The sequence below is a fragment of the Catharus ustulatus genome, chromosome 6 (genome assembly GCF_009819885.2).
Source record: "Catharus ustulatus isolate bCatUst1 chromosome 6, bCatUst1.pri.v2, whole genome shotgun sequence".
Lineage (NCBI taxonomy): Eukaryota > Metazoa > Chordata > Aves > Passeriformes > Turdidae > Catharus > Catharus ustulatus.
This window is the reverse complement of record NC_046226.1, coordinates 38,669,009-38,687,838: the sequence shown is the minus strand read 5'-3', so window position 1 is coordinate 38,687,838 and position 18,830 is coordinate 38,669,009. Positions and strand designations below refer to the sequence as shown.

Genomic DNA, 18,830 nt, shown 5'->3' with positions numbered 1-18,830 from the left:
AACACCTCTCTGCAGTCCTGCCCTCCACCTTGCTATCACTTCGCCCCCTGAGGGCTGTGCCCAAGAAAATGGCATAGCTCCTACACTGACACAAGCAGAGCCCTGGAGAGGCAATAGTGGAGAGATTCCTTTCGGAATCCTGGCTGCTGGAGCTGACTGCTTGTCCAAACAGAGGTGTCACCACAGCATGGCGCTGTGGGTCCTGTGGGCACTCCAGTTCCTCCACTCTGGGCTGGACAAGCTTAACACTGAGGCGGCAGAAGAATTAAGAGAAAATAAGGAGGGTTGGTCTTTACCTGGTGCTTCACTGCCTTCAAAAGCTTTCGGCATGAGTTCATTCTTTGCCCCTTCATCCGTGTCTCAACAAAAGGACTCAAGATGCCCACACTGATGGTTTCACATGCAAACAGAAATCTTCATAAAAAGGAGAGCAGCTCTGCCCCTGAGGATTGTCTCAGTGCACAGATTTTTGCTTGCCTGATGTGAGACACACACATTTCCCATTCTCAGCTGTTCCTTTAGGGAACAGTTAAGGTATGCTTTTTCTGATATTTTCCTGTGGGACCATGAGGATTGCTCAGGGGATGGGAGTCTTGTTAAGCAGTCACATGAGTCTTTTGAATAAGTCCATAAGGAATTCACCCTTTAGGTCATAATTAAGTGGATTATTATATCTTTATTACTCCTGTATTCTGGGGTTTTCAACAGGCCACTGTCACTGACACAGGACTTGCTCTCCAAATTTTTATGAAAGCCATAAAGAGAAGGTTTTTTGCTTGGCTTCTCCTGGAATACTCCAAGCTCAAGTAACTGATCAGTACGTGATCAGCTGTCTAATTCTAATGTTCAGTTAAAATTCATCCACCATAGAGGATGTTTATAAAGGGAGATATGATCTTTGCAGCTATGCCTTACCATAGATACAGTGCAATAAATAGGTACTTCCTGGCATGCACTCCAAGGTTGGACTGAGAAAAGCAGAAGGTTGGGGTGGGGGGGGTGTTCTGTTTTCGTTGGTTGGTTTGAGGTTTTTCTGTCTTGGGGGGGGTTGTTTGGGGTTTTGTTTGTTTGTTCATGTTTTTTTTGTATTTTTTTGGTTTTAATGAATACCTCATGACTTCCATGCTTTGTCTTCATATTCCAAGTCAGCAGCTGGTGGTGAAGTTTGAGAACAACCTAGAAGGATGAATCCTTATGTTCTTTGGACCACAGAGGAACTCACTTTTGATCTCTTTAAACCTACTTGCTCACACTTTCTTGCAGAAAAATTCCTACTAGTTCCAGGATGACATTCCTGCCAGACTCTGAATGTCATCATATGGAGATCTGCTCCCACACAGAAGGGTGCAGAAAAGATGATGTGCTAATGAGCTACCTTCTTATCCCTGCTGTCAGTTCAGTGACTCTCCCTCCTCCTCTTCCCTTCCCCTGAACTGCAAATGTAATTGCTTTCCAGCAGCACTGCGAACAGCCCGGTCCATCTGCAGCCCTGGAATCCCTCCAGAGGGCAAAGCCTTGGCTTTTTGCTTCAAATTATCTTGTCTTTTCTTTAGAGAAGAAGGAAGGAAATACCAACCAGGGCACTGATGCAGCCAGACTGAGCAGTTGAAACGAGGCCAGCATCCCTTGTGCCATCAGACTACCCAGGCTGTCCTCCTGCCAGTGCTCAGCAGGCCAGTGCAAGCCTGGTGCCTGCCTGCCATGTCACCAGCACTGTTATTCTGCTTGGCAATGCAGCTTGTGCCCCTGAGCCCACTCCCCTCACGCATTTCTCAGTACATTACCTAGCACCCAACAAGCAATGTAATATCTAACACAGAATGTTAGCCCAACACTTAACTCCTCTCCCGTGTTCTGCAAGGAACTTCACCATTTCTGCATGCACAGAGCTCGGTGCAGGCAAACAGGGTATTTGACATTGTTCACGCTGGTTGCCAATTAAACTTGGGTCAAACCACTTTCCCCTCCCACTCTTCCTAGGTGTAAAGTGGGGCTGGCACTCACTCATCTGCCAAGAGGGATAGTTAGACTCAATTAACTGGTGTAAAAAGAGTTCTGTGAGTTACTGGAGGACACTGATGCTATATCTGAGCCTGCTCAGGCAAGAGGATGCTCAGGCTAGAGCACTGAATAGAGCAAGGTCGACACAAACTTTGATAATACTTGAGGTCTACTAAAGTCATAAAATAATGTCAGATGTCATGGTCATCAGCATCTTTCTTCCACATCACCTCTCCACATGCAGATTAGAGCTTGCTAAGAGGCACATGATGTGAATCTTGAGGCTGTCCTGTGCAGATGATCCTGTGGGTTCCTTCCAAATCAGAGTATTCTGAGTGGTACTGCCTAGGGCCCTTGCAGACGAGAAGAATAAGAGATCAGCAGAGGATAAAAACCTGCATGGGAAGAGGAATTTGCCTGCTCAGTTTTCTTAAGAGGATCCATTGGTACAATATTTGTCAAATAACAGTATCTAACCAGTAGCTTTAATTTCTGTCATACAGAGGCAACATACCAGGAAAAAGATTTGTCAATAAAAATTTGTCACAAAACAATGATGCTTTCAAACTGTGTTGTTCCCAAACTCCCTTGTTTATGAAATCTATGCCAGCCTTTTATAGCTTTTTCAATTTAAAGGGTCATATTGAGAGCTCAGCTCTGTTTCCTGCCCTGCCTTTGTTTCTCAGTTTCCCATTTGTAGCTGTTTTTTGACTAGCCTGCTCACAAAGCATAAGATCAATTGTTTTCAAAACCAGTGCACTGTGTTCCCAACAAACACACAGAAAAACTGGAGGATTCAGCTTGTAACTATTTTGATCTGATACCTTCTGGGAAAAGCCACATGTAGCCACCAGCTGGCCTTCCCACATGGATTTCTTCCACTTAAAGGCTCTTCAGATGCTCTTTAATGCTAATGTTCAGATGTATGAGGCAATCTTTGCCACATATATCATGGATGCTGTAATGAGCCATAATGACCCTTTTACTCAGGTACTGAGTCCTCTCATGGCGTGTTCCACAATGAGCAATACCTGAAACGTGAGGCTGTTGCACAATCATGTCATGACACCTTCTTTCCATTACCTCCAGCACAGCACCTTGAAATTCCTTCCTAATTGCTCTCAATATCTTCCTCTACCACATCCCTAAAGAACACCCAGAAATAGCTCAAAGAAAATGGGCCAGCTCTGTTACAGGGAAGTGGCTGAAATTTGTCTGAGGGGTTACCTCTCAGGCTCAAAGCTCCACAGAGGATGCTATGGAGCCTGGCTTTAACTTTTCTTTGGTGCATAACCCAATGTTATGACAGAACTAGAAGCTCTCACACCTGCTGATGTTTGAAAGAAGACACATGGCAAAGCTATATTTATGTTCAGTATACACCAAGTCACCTTGGATTGAAGGGAGGAAGATAAGAGAGAGCTCTTGGCCTAGATTTGGTCTCCCATATTTGTATTGGTTGACTGCAAAGAAGTGCAGTACATAAGCTTTGTTAGAATGGAGCCTGCTTCAGCTACACCATCACAGCTTGGTGCCATTCCATTGCCTTGGAGTGAAATCTAAATCCTTTCTGCAGCTGCATTTAACCTGCCTGACCACCCACAACTGCTCTTTCACAGCCAAGCCCTTGACACACAACAGTTGTCTTCTCCCCTTCCCTTTGTCTGCTCACCCATGGAACTCCAAGGGCTAAGAAATCCTAAGGCTCTACTGTGATGCTTTGCAGTACAGGGAAGGGAAAATTTTGTAAAGCCAGCTTAATGAGGCAGCTAAGGGAAAAGAAGGATTCTTGGAGGTGCACTCTAAGCTACTGTGACATCAGATGTTTTCTTAAACTGCTGAAGAGCAGTGTGCTTGTCCTGCTCATTTAGGATAAAACATACACACACAGCTCTGCCAGCAGGTCTGGAGAAGCAACAAAAAAAGCTGGGGCTTCCCACCATCTGGGTCTTGAAGAGAGCAGCCATCCACAGCCTTAATTTGAGAAAACTTCATGTTAGAGGCTCCAATTTCAGCACAGAAGGTAATGGAGGGGAGGACAGGAGAATGGGTGGAGATGCAACATGAAACAGTCCTTGGGCAATGGTGTGATTGCCACAGCCATCTTCAGGATTGAAAAGAAAAGACACTGGCAGATTTGGAGGGATTCTTTCTACCTCTGACTCTGAAGACCTCTCTTATGCATAGGCTCAGACTCAAAGGAATCACTAACTGCTTAATCTTAAGCACATTACTAAGTTCAGCATCAAGTGATTTAAGCACATTCTTATCAATCTTCAGTCAGGAAGCTCTGATCCTTGTTTTCTTGTCTAAGCTTTAAAACACAGTGGGGTCTGATCATAACATGAAACACACAGATGGTCAGCCTATGAGAGGGCAGCACTGTGACTGCCCATTCCACAGTTTGTGGCAGCGTGACATGGGATAAAGTAAAGGCTTTGGCATTAGCCTGCAGCGAGAGACTTTAGGAATTAGCTTCTGGCAATCAAGATCCTAGAGAGGAGAACACTATTGTCCTTTCACCCTGCATCCACCTCTGCCTGAAGCCTCTCTCCTCCAGAGAGTGCCCAGGTGCTCCAGCTGATGCTGCAAGCTACCTGCTGCTAGGCTGGGGTCTTGGCAGATTATAGCCAGGTGCTCTGGGACTGGAGGTTGAGATTAGAAGGCAACTTTAAAAAGAGAAAATTATTATCCTGAAGAATCATTAACCTCTTAAAGCCTAAAAGGCAACAGCCTGCCTATCTTAGCCAGCACAGATTTCCTAAAAAGGGAACACAGCTAGAATAGATTAAAAGATATTGGAAATCCCTCACTGCTCCACAACATGACATGTATGTGTTAAATTAAGAATAGGCTGTACATGTCCCAGCTCTACTGATAGCAATGCCACATTCATCAGAAATTGGAACAAAAGCAGCTGTACAGCCACTTTGTTATAAGGGTCTGGAGGCTCTGGGGTAAGACCTTATTTATTTTCTTACTGAAAAGATGTACTCAAGGAACTGTTTCTATGCAAAACACAGATAACAGGACAGTCTTTCCTCAACAGTGCAATCTGTACCAATCTGGGATTCACACATCTCTGAGGATTTGAAATACACGTGTTAGCTGAGTCCTGAAATCTTATACTGAGGATATCGTCAAGGGAACATTTCGAGGCTTCTCCTTGAAATGAGGGGAGGGAAATACCTCTCAAAAAAAGCTGACACTGTCAGCTGTTGTCCTGGCACCAGTCTAGTGTTCCCACCTCATGAGAATCTCTATGTGTGCTCTTCAGCCTGATGTAACCTCAGGCTATGGGTAACATCAGAGTTAGTAAACAGGTGACGGTGCCCCTGCTTGTGTACAACATTCCAGTCCAATCATTACGTAACACACCAACCACTCGAGCTATGATTTTGATATTCCACTGACACACCAGTCATCAGCTTCCAGTGTCACTGCCACCAGAGTGCCTGCACGTTTAGTCTGTCTCAGGAGATTCCCCATGGTCAGCACTGTATCTCTCACTGCCAGATTTCACACTGGACATTAAACAGGGAGGGTGCCCTGGTAAAACCCGGATACAGATTCAACCAAACTACAACACCCTTTACTCTGCGTTGCTACAACTGGCTTTGGAGGAACAAGTCCTACAAATATTGTTACAGGGATGCAGGTAGAATTCAGATTGGATTAATTTAAGTAGATTACTTCTAAAAAACCACAAATCAGTCTCACTTCTTCCTCTTTTCCACGTCCTCTCAAAAAAGTCCCATTGTTTTTTTATAGTCAAATGGGCCCAGATGCATGTAGTACTGCATCCTACTCTATCCTTTACTCCAGACAAGACAGATAAGCTGCGCTTACATTCTGCTTTGGTGACATTGTTACTGTCTCCACGTACAGACATAACTAGGCGGGTATTTGGCATTGGGAAGATACCACAGCACCTCAAACTACTGAAGAGCTACTGAGAGATGACATTAGAATGGGAAGAATGACAAGGAAATCCCTGGCCTTGTCATAAAGAGATGAAGTTACTGAATTCAGCGTGGCTCACCTGAGTTTCTGCTCTCGCATCAGTTCCAAAAAACTCAGCATCTAGCTAGGTTTCAGATAAGACAAGGTTAGGAACATTAGAAGAATTAAAATCTGCAATGGAGATGTGTCATGGCACAGTTGGAAAAGGTTCATGCCAGAACAGGATTGATAGCAGAATCAGACCAGACAGAGAAAAGCAATCTCACAGGGAATATTGATAGGTCAGGGTCAGCCAAAAGGGCAGCGACATCAGGACATGGTGAGCACAGGAAAAAGTTCAGACACTGCAGTTACATGCACAGAGAAGTTACGCAAGCAGACAGGTGAACAGTAAATACCTTGTTCTGTCAACACTGGATGCTGTTTTCGGCCATAGCTATCAAAACCCAGCAAAGTATGACAGCTCTGGATGGAGCAGAACTCTCTTTGCTGGTGCCCACAGGTCACTGATAGCTGAGGAACTCCTAAGAGGAGCTCAGATGACTTCAGTCATGGTCTTAACCAGCCAAGAGCTTGGTCACTGTCAGCCTATATCATTCTGCTGTCAATCCCACAGCTTCTGTGCAGTGCAGTGCCTGCTCTTCAAGTCACTATGTTGCCTGCACAGAAGAGGATGCAATGTCTCATGAGTCACTTCCCTGTTGCCTCCCATTTAGGAGCACGGCCCACAGAACTGCACTGTCAACACTTCCCACACACTGCTTACACAGCGAGAAGGTGCAGCAGAAACATCTTCTCTGCACCTAGAAAAGCCGTCAAGTTACCCTTCCTTGCCACACATTCCATGAAAACCTGGCAGAAAGAACCCTTCTCACACATGCAGTGGGAGCAGGGAAGTTATAACTAGCTCATGGAGAGGCTGCTCAGGGCTGCAGGAGCCCTGCTTGCTCAGATATTTTGACACAGGACGGCAACAGAGCTACCATTGCACACAAAGCGTACCCATGACTTATGCCCAGAGAACAAAAGCAAAGACACAGCTTCTGGTTTCTGCCTGGAGGAGGGAGGTGAAGTCAGTGCCTGCAGGCATGGGCACGTCTGGGTGACACGAAGGTGGGGCAGAAACACCAGTGGTCACTGCAAGCCGGGCTGCCGGGGCCGTGCAGTGCAGGGCTGAGCGCTGCCTGCGCCGTGCGTCACAGCTAGCGCAGCTGAATCAGCCCAGCAGCTCCCAGGCTTATACGTGCCCGGAGTCAGCTTCCCCAAACACTCGGGGCAGCCACAGGGAATTCACCTCCATTTATGCTAATGCTCTGAGTCACCCTGTTGATCAGCTTCTCTCTTGCAGCCACTACAACAGCAGTCTTGGCCAGGCAGTCAAGTGCCTGAAGCCTGGACACTGGTGTTCCTCCTACCCACCTTCTGTCACCACCACAGCCTATGACTTGATAGGATATGTTCTCAGAAGCCTTCTGTTTCCATCTTAGTGCAGGACAGCGCAACCCATCGGCTACATGGCCCTGGTGTTCCATACGGGGCAGGAAGGAAACCTTCCCTCCCCACAAAGAGCACAGTAAGACACACATATTGCTGGGGGTTTTGTAAAGCCAAACCAGATTTCAAAGAGGCTGTGACCAGAGCCATTGCCTGGTAACAAGACCAGAAAAAACATTATTTCTTTTCTAGACAGGATTAATCTCATTTCACTAGAAAAGTTCAGTCCCCACAGGGGTTACAGCTGCACTTTCTGACCTCTCATTCTAGAGGGTGTGGAAGCATCATATCTGCTAAAACCTCAGCTGAAAGAGGTTTAATGTTGAAATAATTTTATCTTCATAATCTGCATAATTTGAGTGCCATGATGTCCCGTGATGGAAATGGTAACACCGAGCTTTCTTCTACAGCAAACTGCCACAAAGGTTATGAGGCATGGAATGCACCAGGACAACCCAGGACTGGCCACAACCAACACACAGGACAGCTCTGTCCAGGCAGATGCTCTTCCTGTTTTGATCTTGCATGTGGTTGAGTGTAGGAGGACAATGCCCATCACTGGCCATACAGAAAATCCAACAGCCACTGACTGCTTTTGAGTATTCTCAGCTGTCCAACCACGCAAGGTTTTGCTGTTCCCACAGGCAGGAAGGTGGCAGGCACTTGACTTCAGAGAGCAGCATGACTGGTTACAGGCAGGAGTCTACCCAGCTTTGCAGAGATGCTCCAGAACTGACTGCTGGCCCACAGGATGGGAAGGATGGTGCGGACCGACTGCTGGGCAGCACATGTTACTTATGCTCCAGGCTGAGTGAGAAGTGTTTCTGTGGAACCTGTGTGTCTTCACACAAGTTCTCATGCCTGTTATCCTGGCACTCATTTTTGTCTTCTGGGGCAGAGACAGCACGAGCTGATACACAGATGCTCTCTCTGAATTAAAGAGCTGGCAGATCTTGCTTATCATATTTGCCAGGGCACCACAAGGAAGACCGGCAACACTTAGCAGGTGTGTGAGTCATTTCTTGGCTTATTAAGTAGCTTTTTTTCCATAACATTTTGTTCTAAATAAATAGCATTGGGCTTTAAGGAAGGTGGTGATCATTGGCATGTTCTGCTCCTCATCTTTGGGAAGAGCACCTGTAATTAGGAAGGAGAGGTCTTTGGATCTGCTGGGTTAATCACAGGAAGATTCAGAAAAGGAAACTGCAGACTTAAGTTTCCAAATTAAAGTGCAAAGAAAGCAGGGTTTTGTTTTGAGACAGCTGAGAACTACGTGCCCAAAACTTCAGTGAACATAACTTAGGAAATCACAAAAGGAATGGAGCTACTGTTGAGACAGAATCTCTCCTGTTAATGCCACAAAATCAAACATCCTGGACCACATACAACATATCTACACCTATTTTTCAAACCACAAACAGTTTTCAGTGTATGTGCCAGAGATACTAAAAGAGAAAGACAAATATTTTCAGCAGTTCTGCAAATTTCCTTCAGACAGAGATGCAGGCTTTACATCAGAACACAAAATTCTTCCCAGCATAGCCACATTTAAAGCAGAATTTTTCAGTACTTGTCATTAACGATAATCTGCTTAATGAGCCACAATCTCAGGACTATTTGGGGGTTTTGGTCATAGCAAGGAGACTTTCAGTCATTCTAGAAATAAACAAATCTCATTTACTGATACAACAGCATAAAACATCTGTCTTGCTCTGCATTAGGCATCACATTAGGTAGGTCACTTGATTGCAACTCAAATGTTCAAAAGAGTGAAATATAAAATGAGTCATACTTGCACATTAAACATTGTAAAGGAGAAGGGATGCAGTGAAGGAGGAAGTCCTTATTGAGATAGCTACTCATCAGTCTTTCTCCACACTGATCCATAAATCCCACACATTGAGTGGCTGGGTTATTGCTTTGATTGTACAGTCAATACACACATCTTCCTGCCCTGGAGCAATCAAGAGTCTAAACAAAAGCACTCTTCCTACTCCCCTTTTTGCCGTGATAAGGACTTGTATGAGAGCGTAGCAGGTAGGTTTTCTCCCTCTCTCACATGAAGACTATTAGTGGCTGTTCCAGATGCAAATCCATGCCTCTGGCCACTGCAAAGAGGGGCAGGGCTGCTAGGAGGCTGGCTCTCTCCTTACAGGGGGGTATATCAGCAGATGCCAAGATGCCAGGTAGAGGGAGGACTTTGCCCCTCTTTGTGCTGTTCAGTCTTGTAGACTTTACCCTTACTCTCTCTTTATAGGCCTCTCTCTCATCTCTTTAGCTGTGTGCTTTATGGGCTTTGTTCCCAAGGAGGAATCTCTTGTGCCTTTGCTACACTTGGCAGCTTGCTGCTTCCTCTCTTTGAAAAGCATGCTGGCTACTCGTGGTCCTTTCTTAAAGCCTGGTGGCTGACTGGCTGACTTTACAGATCACTTCTCTGCTCCTAAGTAGAACATGAATTTCAACTTCCTTATACCCTTTGGAATTCCAGATGATACTGTAATATTGCTTCATCTGGAGTTTCTCAGTAGTCAAGGGATGAGATGGTGACTCAAGTTTGCATTTGCTCTGCAGCCCTTGCTTTGCCATTAGTATATCAGCCAGATATTTCAGAACTCTCAGTTTGTGCTTGTTTAGGGCTTTGTGGTCATACTCTAGCTGTGTTGTAGATAATGAATCCACAGCATCTAAGCCACAGAGAAGCCTTTCCAACACCACAAATCTGTGGAAATTCTGGTGCTTTGCTACACTCCAGCTACTCCCTGTGATACTCCTGAATTGAAAACTTTCTGCTCATCAAACAAGAGCACTGGATAGAAAGGCAGTAGGTAATAGAGGTAATGACATCACATAATCTCTGTTGCAGTCAAATCTACATAACTTATTTTTCTGGTATTGGCCCTTCATATGAAGGAGTGAGGGGTGCAGATGTAAAAATTTGCTGCTCTGCAGGTTAGGATACTCTTCTTAATCTTCAGGCTAAGCCACTCCTGTCCAGTTAATGCTCATATTCCTTTGTGTGAATTCAGTTTCAATAACAGGGGTTTAGTTTGCTCAATTGTGATTTATTTTTCATGTCTCAAATACAGGAACAGCTTGGTATTTTCCAGTCATGGTACCTGCCCCACTTACATATTTACATTCTTTGCTTGTAAACTTTTGGTTTGTGTCTCTTTTTTTTTATCTCCCTTGACACAAGCACCAGGAGTTCTAAGAAGAGCGCTTTTCCTTCAGATGTGGTAATTTTTTAAGGGACTCACAGCAATCACCATCCTGTCTTTTATTGGTTGGCATCTAAGGTGTCTTTGGTGTTGACAGTCATATCCCTGCCTGTAATCTCACTTCTATCTTGATCCTCTTTTTATTTGACTAGAAAGCTTCTTACTGGGTTTTAAACTCTTCGCAAATGTGCAAATTGGCCCTAACTTCTGCAGCTCTTACTTTATTACATAGCTAAGTGCCAAAAGAGAAGTTTTCTCTGTTGCATTAGTCCTTTTCAATCCTGTATGAGTTCCCCATTATTTCTTAAATTGTTCTTGAAATCAGCTGGTTACTTCCCTAAACAGTTATCCTTCCCTACTTAGGATGCAAATCATAGATTTGCTTTCTGCCTTTGAATTGTAATTTCTGTTGTTCTTCCACATTTCTTTCTTTGGACTCTTCAGTCTACCTGCTTGCATCAACAAGTTCCTTCAGGTGTTTCCTCAGACCTGTTTAAAATTTTAGCTATAAACCCATTTTTCTTCTTTTTATACTGGAGCTGAAACTAAATCACTTCCGGAAGTGAAACTACTAAATAAAATTACATCAGCCCAGATAAGATACTGACTTTTACAGCCAGGGCTGAGGTTCTCAACCCTGTCCTTGTGATCCCATGCCTCCTCCATCTGTGCCTCACCTCAAAGCTGCCACTGTGGACATCCACATGACTCCTCAAAATGTCCCTCTAGTGTTTGGGCAGCAGAGTGAGACCATGGGGAGCAAAGAGCAGGGGGCTATACTGTACCAAAAGATGAGCCAATCTAGTTCATGATTCACAGCCTGGCACTCACATGAGCTCCTAGGTTTGGGATGCTATGGGCTCAAGCAAGAGGAGTTTCCACAAGTCTGTACTCAGATTTTAAGTTCAGTGTCCAATTTGTTCATCCCTCAGGCTAAGCTAGTAGGGAGTTTGAGCTTCTTTCCTACCCTGAAGGGAAGAAAGACAAAATTCCCTAAGCTCCTGCTACAACTCTACACAGTTTCCTCACTCTCTACTCACTGTATCTACCTTTAACCAGTAAAGAAACAAATCTGAAATTGTAGTTCAGATTCTTTATAGAGAATTTTAATGTACTAATGCTGAGAGGGAATTTGTCAGAAACATGGAATATGAGAGAGGGACAGGATGACCAGAGCAGTCAAGTCCAGCCCCTGCCAGGGGAGTCAAAACTGCCCACCAGCTTGAAGTGAGAACAGCGTGGGGGAAACTCAGCAAAACTCAATGTGCAGCAGATCTCTCTGGTGTACAACTCAAAAGCCAAAATGACAGTGCTGGGTTTTCTTAAAGGAAACTACTCAGCCAACTACCAGGCCACTGGTAGGGTATTGATGGCATGTTAAAACACTCATTAGATATATGGATTTATTTTTCCCCCTCATATAACTAATTCAAATCAAGTTTGTAATGTCTCCATCAAGTTCATCACTCTCAGTTGTGAATTGGGTACGCTGCAAAGTCTCCCAACACAGCTGACAACAGTCAGAGCTGTAGCAGTCATGGGGTTAACAGACTAAATGTGGAGTAGGTCAGCATTAGCTGAAGTTCTGTCCTGCAGAATTGTCCAAACTACCACCTTGTCCTAGACTTGTTTTTCAGTCTGATGTCCTTATGGTACTTTTCCCCCTGGATTTTACAGCTGTTCTCTTTAACGTACCAGTATGTCCTTCACCATTTTTCAGTTCTCTTTGCTCAGGACTGTATTTAAACCCATGAGTTAATGCATTTAACAATGGAATTGTGTTCCCTTTGGATGCAGCAAACAAATTCAAATACACCCACTTCCTACTGTTCTATACATCTTTCTTGATCCCCAGGTTTTAATACAGAAGCTTTGACAATGTGGCTTCTGCATTTCTGTGTTTCAAAAAAGGCTGACTGCATGTTTCTATGGTAAGTGTTCACATCTGGAGGGGATTTGTAAATGCCATAAGAATTGGATTCCTCAAACAGAAGTGAGTAAGACCCCCTGGTGATGCACATGGATGTGGCTTTGTGAATATCAGGTGAATAGCATTGATTTACATTGCTTTATAGAGTCTGTGGCATTGTTTGAACTTCATCTCCAGTACCTTTAATCTTTACTGAAGCCTTCAGGAAAAGAGGACAATTAGTTTTCAGATTCTCCTGTCTGCTCATTGTAGAGAGGAAAGCAGTGCCAAGCTGTTGGAAGATCTGTGGTATCTGGAAATGATCTGCAAATTCTCCAATTCTCATATTTTCTGAACAGAACAACTTTTGGTAAGACCTAGTACATGCCCTCAATTTATTGAAGTAAATAAGAGCCTGACACACAAGCCACTGCTATGTGTCATGCCAGTCTTGTTGTTGATTCCTCTGGCCCTAAGGTGATTCACCACTATCCTGAAAAACAAGCAGCCCTGGCACTGCTGGTCACCCCACACTACTATCAGAGTGCTTGCTCTGGGGAAGCACAGCACGTACTGCTAAAGAGAAACTAGCTCTTCCTTTTCCTGAAACATTGAAAAACTTGTTTCAGGAGTAACAAATAAAGCTACTGATTCCCTTTTTCTCTTTCCCAAAGGATGCAGGGCAAAGCAAACATTCTTACTGCTGTTAAGGGGGTTGTTTAATTATTAGTATATTAACATAGTATGACCATAATAAAAATTCCATTTATTTTTCCCTTAGGCACTCTTAAATGGTTAAAATTCTGTGCATTTTTTCCATCTCCTTTTATTGTACTACAAAATCTACAATATATTCCCTAACAGTTAACTCCACTGCTGCTCCGCATCTTCTCTCACACCTGTTTGAACATTCCTGTGGTTCAGTTTGTCAGGCTGCTCCCCTGGTATTTTGAACACAAACTCCAACCATATCAAGAGACACTAAATCCTCTCCTTTATACCCACCTGCTTCATTTAAATAGCTGCACCTATACTGCCTGCAAGACACCTTTTCTTCTCAGGCATTTTCCCCTAGTGATCCTCATGCCCTTGGTTTATTTAACCAAAGTACAGTGAAGGTACAGTCAAGATAAGAAGTGAATGAAAACTTGAAACAACAACAACAACAACAACAACAACAACAAATTCTTAACCTCTTGCTGTATATGCTACAACATCAGTTATAGTCTTTCCTCAAGCTATGGTCCTAATGATGGAGCAATATCCCAATTTACACAAGAAAATCAGGGACTTCAAAAGGAGTTTCTAACCTCATACCTCATTGACCTGGTTGTACAGCACTGCAGGGAGCAGAGAACTGTAGTATTTAACTGCTGTGGGATCTAAAGCTGGTACCCTGAGGCTTTTGCTGTACACATTGACTCTCCATTGCAAATCTGGCTTAGCCACACAGCAGAGCCTTTTGGCAAAGGCAGACACACAAATGAGACAGCTCTGCAAAGGAAGGAGCAATTTTTCTCCCTCACCAGTGAGCATGCAGTCACTTGCCAGTGGTATAATTTTGAATTTCTTGGTTTAATTTTCCCTAGGTTAGTACCAGCAGATAAGATACCTAGAGCTTTGTTTGTCACACATGCATAATTCAGTGCATTTCTCAGATCACAGAATCACAGAAGCTGCTGAGTTGGAAGGGACCCATCAGGATCATCGAGTCCAACTCTTGACCCCAAGAATTACACCATCCACCAGAGAATGTTATTCAAACACTTCTTGAACCCAGACAGGCTTGGTGCTGTGACCACTTCCTTGGGAAGCCTGTTTCAGTGCTCAGCCACTTTTAGATGAAAAACTTTTTCCTGATATCCAACCTAAATCTCTCCTGACTCAGCTTCATGATGTTTCCTCATGTCCTGTCCCTGGTCACGAGAGTGAAGAGATTGGCACTTGCCTCTTTGCTTCCCCTCATGAGACTGTCAAAGACCACAACGAGGTCTCCCCTCCAGACTAAACAAACCAAGAAAATTGATAGATTTCACATCCTGGGAAGAGCTGAAGAAAGAGGTCAGATTTTTTTTTTTTTAACTGGTGTTGCTAAGACCAGAACCCAGCGAGACCTTCTTCATCTTATCTTTTAGACTGATTTGTCTCTTTTTGTGCTCTTAATAATGAGGGTGCACCTACAGACAAGTGTTTTAATGCTTTTGTTAACTGCATATTGAGGGTTTGCTCAAATTTCTTTGATTTTAGCAGGAAACAAAAAATAAAGAACTAAATATGAAAAATTTACACTTGTTCTACACATATAGTGGGACATAGAAGACTGGTTTAATTCCCAGAGGACACTGGTTTCATTTGATTTAAAGGCCACACCATTTTAGCATTGCCAAACTCCTGCTAAGGCAGGAGTCTTATATGTTAGGGAACAGGGACCACAAGACTGAAAAAATACAAGACTAGAGATTAATTTCTTGTTTTGCCAAGTGGAGCTTTGATACAGACAGAACAGTTCATGGAACATTTTCTGGTCTGACTAAGCATTCTGAATAGAGCAGCTGTAAAAAGAGGCAACAGATTCACCTTCTGCCTGTGGAAAAGGGACCATCAGAAAAGGATTAAGAGGCTGCAAGGCTGTGCCAGCATGGGTGTGTGGCGTGAAGGGCTGGGAGCGTGCCATGCCAACCCCATACCTTTGAGCCTGAGTAAGACAGAGAAGGTGACTGGGAAAAGCGCAAGTGGGGAGGAAAATGAAGGAGCTTTGGGCTCTGTTACAGGGCTGACCTTGTGAAGGGTCATCCACAGTGACAAGTCAGAGAATCAGTCGTGCAGGGCAGGAGGAAAGGATGTGCTGTGTAAGGCACGGAGCAGCAGGGCAGGTGTGACAGCCATGCAGGCTCTTGTCACCCGTGGAACACAGAGCAGTACAGGGAGCGCCCACCACAGACCGTGGGTGTTGTAGCTGCAATGCCCTGTTAAGTGGAATGGAAAGGTGGGTTCCAGTTGGATGGAATAACTGTAATAATAAAAAAACTGTAAATAGACTGTTCAGATTGATTAAGTGCAAAGGACAAGACCAACGAGACACACTTTGATGATTTTGCTTCTCATTCTCTCTCCTCCTGTCTCACCAAAATTAGTAACTTTGTGATGTGAAAGTCCACTGCCTAAAGCTGGTTGACAGCTGGGTGTCCATCCCATATACAGACAGCACTTGCACCCCTCCACGTAACAAATGTTATGTATCACGAGCTGATGCTCCAGCCCGGGTATTGTACTAGGGAAAATGCACTCAAGCAGCTGGATTCAGCACCATGTCCTTGCCCTAGTGTGGATGTTACTGTTCTGTTTTGCCTGTGTGCCTTACGTTTTGGCGCTGTTGATGTCAGGAGCTGTCACGTCACGCTGTTAAACATTAACTGTTTGGTTTTCCAGCGCAGCACCTCAGGTATAAAGCCAAAGCCGGGAGCGTGGGGCAGGCACCTGCGGAGAGCTGGCCCGCTCCTTCCAGCCCAGCCTCTTCCTTTGGGCACGGCGCGCTCTGCTCCAGCGGCCGCGGTGTTCTGCCAGCGGCTGATCCCTCGGCATTCCCAGGCGGGAATCTCGCACCCAGCGCTGCCGGACAGCCCGTCCCGGGCCGGACAGCCCCGCCTGACGCAACCCGCGGCCCGCTTTGCCCCACTCGGGCACGGCGAAACCTCCCGCCCTCGTTGCATCACCCGTGCCGGGCGGGGCGGGGCGGGCGGCCCGGGCCGCCTTTAAAGCGCCGCGGCGGCCGAGCCGCTCCATCAGCGCCCAGCGCCGCCCGCAGCCGCATCCCCAGCCCCAGCCCCAGCCCCAGCCCCGACATGAAGCGCGACCCGCAGCGCCCCGAGGAGCGCCCGGAGCCGCCCCCACGCCCGGCCCTGCCCTCGTCGCCCTCGGGGCAGGCGGAGGGCGCGGAGCTGCCGGTGTGGATCTTCGGCTACGGCTCGCTGGTGTGGAGGCCGGGCTTCGAGTTCACGTCGCGCAAGGTGGGCTTCATCCGCGGCTACAGCCGGCGCTTCTGGCAGGGGGACACCTTCCACCGCGGCAGCGAGAAGATGGTAAGGGGGGCACGGGGCGGCGGGGGGCAAGGGGCGCCGGTGCCGCGGCTCGGCTCTAACATCGCTGCCTCTCTGTGCCCACAGCCCGGCCGGGTGGTGACGCTGCTGGAGGACTGCGGGGTGAGTACCGGGGAGCCGGGAGCTGGCCTGGGCGGGGGGATGCTCGCGTCAGCGCCTGGAAGGGTGTGGAAGCGGCCGAGTGCTCTTGAGCCCGCCGGGATGTGGGGGTGTGCGGGGTGTGTTACCCTGCTCTGTTATCCTTGTGCGGAGACCCCCGAGTCAGGGAGCCGTGGTTTGGAACATCGGGGGCGGCGGGGCGGGCCGCTGCAGTTACAGCATCCCGTAACCACCCTGCTCCCTCCCTTTCAGGCGTGCACGTGGGGTGTCGCCTATGAAGTCCGTGGGGAACAGATCGCTGCATCGCTCGAGTATCTCAACATGCGAGAAGCTGTCCTGGGAGGCTATGACACCAAGCTGGTGAAGTTCCACCCTCAGGAGAAAGATGCAGAGGAACCCATCCTGGCTCTTGTTTACATTGCAACACCCCAGAACCCTTCTTACCTTGGCCCAGCATCTGAAGAAGACATTGCAGCTCAAATCATTGTCTCAAGTGGTTGTGCTGGTCACAACATTGAGTACTTGCTGAGACTGGCAGACTTTATGCGCTACTTCTGTCCTCAAGCAGAGGATAAACATCTCTTCTCCATCGAAGAGGCTCTTATTTCCATCCTTCCATGTCTATACTACACAGAGGAGTCTCTAGAAGAAACTGCAAGTGTCCCTCAGAAATCCAAGGGTTGAAATAGGAATTTTTTTTGCAGGATTCAATAGAAGGGACATAAGGGAGAAGAAAGCAGTGGGGACAATCTTTGCTCTGATAAAATATACTGGACTGAGTGAATAAAGGGAGAATTAGCAAGTATTTGGGGAGGGAGGAAGTGGAGAGTTATAGGACTTGCAATTAGTACCTGTTACACTCCTTATCTGTAGCATCATGATACCCATCACTACTTTCCAGATGGAGAGCTGGGATCTTTACAGGAACTCTGCTCTGTAAGACTTGCTTCTGGGAGTCAAACCTGAGGCACTCATTTCCTTTAGAGAAAGAGGCTCATCTATTCTGTGCACTTTCTCTTTTTTTCTTTTCTTTTGTTTTCTTTGAAGACTAGTTGAGCAGGACTTGACTGGGTTTAAGCAGTATATATGTAATTCTACCTCAGATTGGCAAAAAGCTGTTTGTATAGCGGTGGAGACTTTGGCAGATTCTGCCAAATAAAACCTTTTTTTCTCCCTGCCTTGTCCCACCTCCAGTACAATGACCTGACACTAAATTTTAGAACATTTGTGCAATATGAAGTGAACAGGCTTCTTCATGCACTTGTGTATCCTACTTCCTTATGTTGTGAAGGATCACAGTTATGCACTTGTTTTCTAAAATGTCATATTGTATTTATTATGTAATATATTTCCTCTTAGGAGGGGTATCTACTCACATGCCACAGTGGTATGCAGCCCACACTCAACCTTGCATTTGTGCCTTCTAGTTTTAAATCTGTTCTCTGAGGAGCTAAGCCTGCTTTAATGACAAGCTTTTTTCCAAGCTTCATTGTCCTTGTGCTGCTCCAGACATAACTGACTCTGTAAGAAATGGTCTGCCTGTGTGGGAAGCCTGTGCTGCCTGCAGGAAAGCTGTCAGGATGCAGGAGAGTTTTAACTAGCCCTGCACTGGATAAACCTCTGGTGCTTCAGGACGATGTGGGTTTCTGTAGAAACATTTGAGGGTTCTAGTTCCATACAGGGTTGTCTGTCTGGCACACTTCCATTTGACTGCAGAGCACCATGACTGAGCATACTTGCAAGCCTGTGAGCTGCTGAAAAGCCTGCCTTGATCACGTTAAGCAGAGGCACTGCTGCAAGCTCAGACTTTCACCTATTAACAGCATGAAAACACACAGTATTTTGTGAGAAAACTGCTGCTACTGCAACTGCAGCAAAATAGCTCTTGAGAGCTAACCCCTGGGACTGTTGGCTCCTCCCAAATACCATGTGTTTTTTTAATTATAAAAAAGGCTAGGGACTGTTTGTATTACTGTGGCTTGTATGCATATGAAGTGGTACCATGCTGTGCCCAGTAATAAAACAAACTGACAAAGTCAGTCTCATATA

At 45.7% G+C, this 18,830-nt stretch overlaps 1 protein-coding gene across 1 annotated transcript; it reads left to right on the top strand.

The window, feature by feature from the left end:
- The first annotated feature begins 16,414 nt into the window (after positions 1-16,414).
- On the top strand, positions 16,415-18,830 carry CHAC1 (ChaC glutathione specific gamma-glutamylcyclotransferase 1). Its single transcript, XM_033062657.1, has 3 exons — positions 16,415-16,664; positions 16,749-16,784; positions 17,034-18,830. The coding sequence occupies exons 1-3, from the start codon at positions 16,428-16,430 to the stop codon at positions 17,463-17,465; spliced, it is 705 nt and encodes a 234-aa protein (XP_032918548.1). The 5' UTR covers positions 16,415-16,427; the 3' UTR covers positions 17,466-18,830.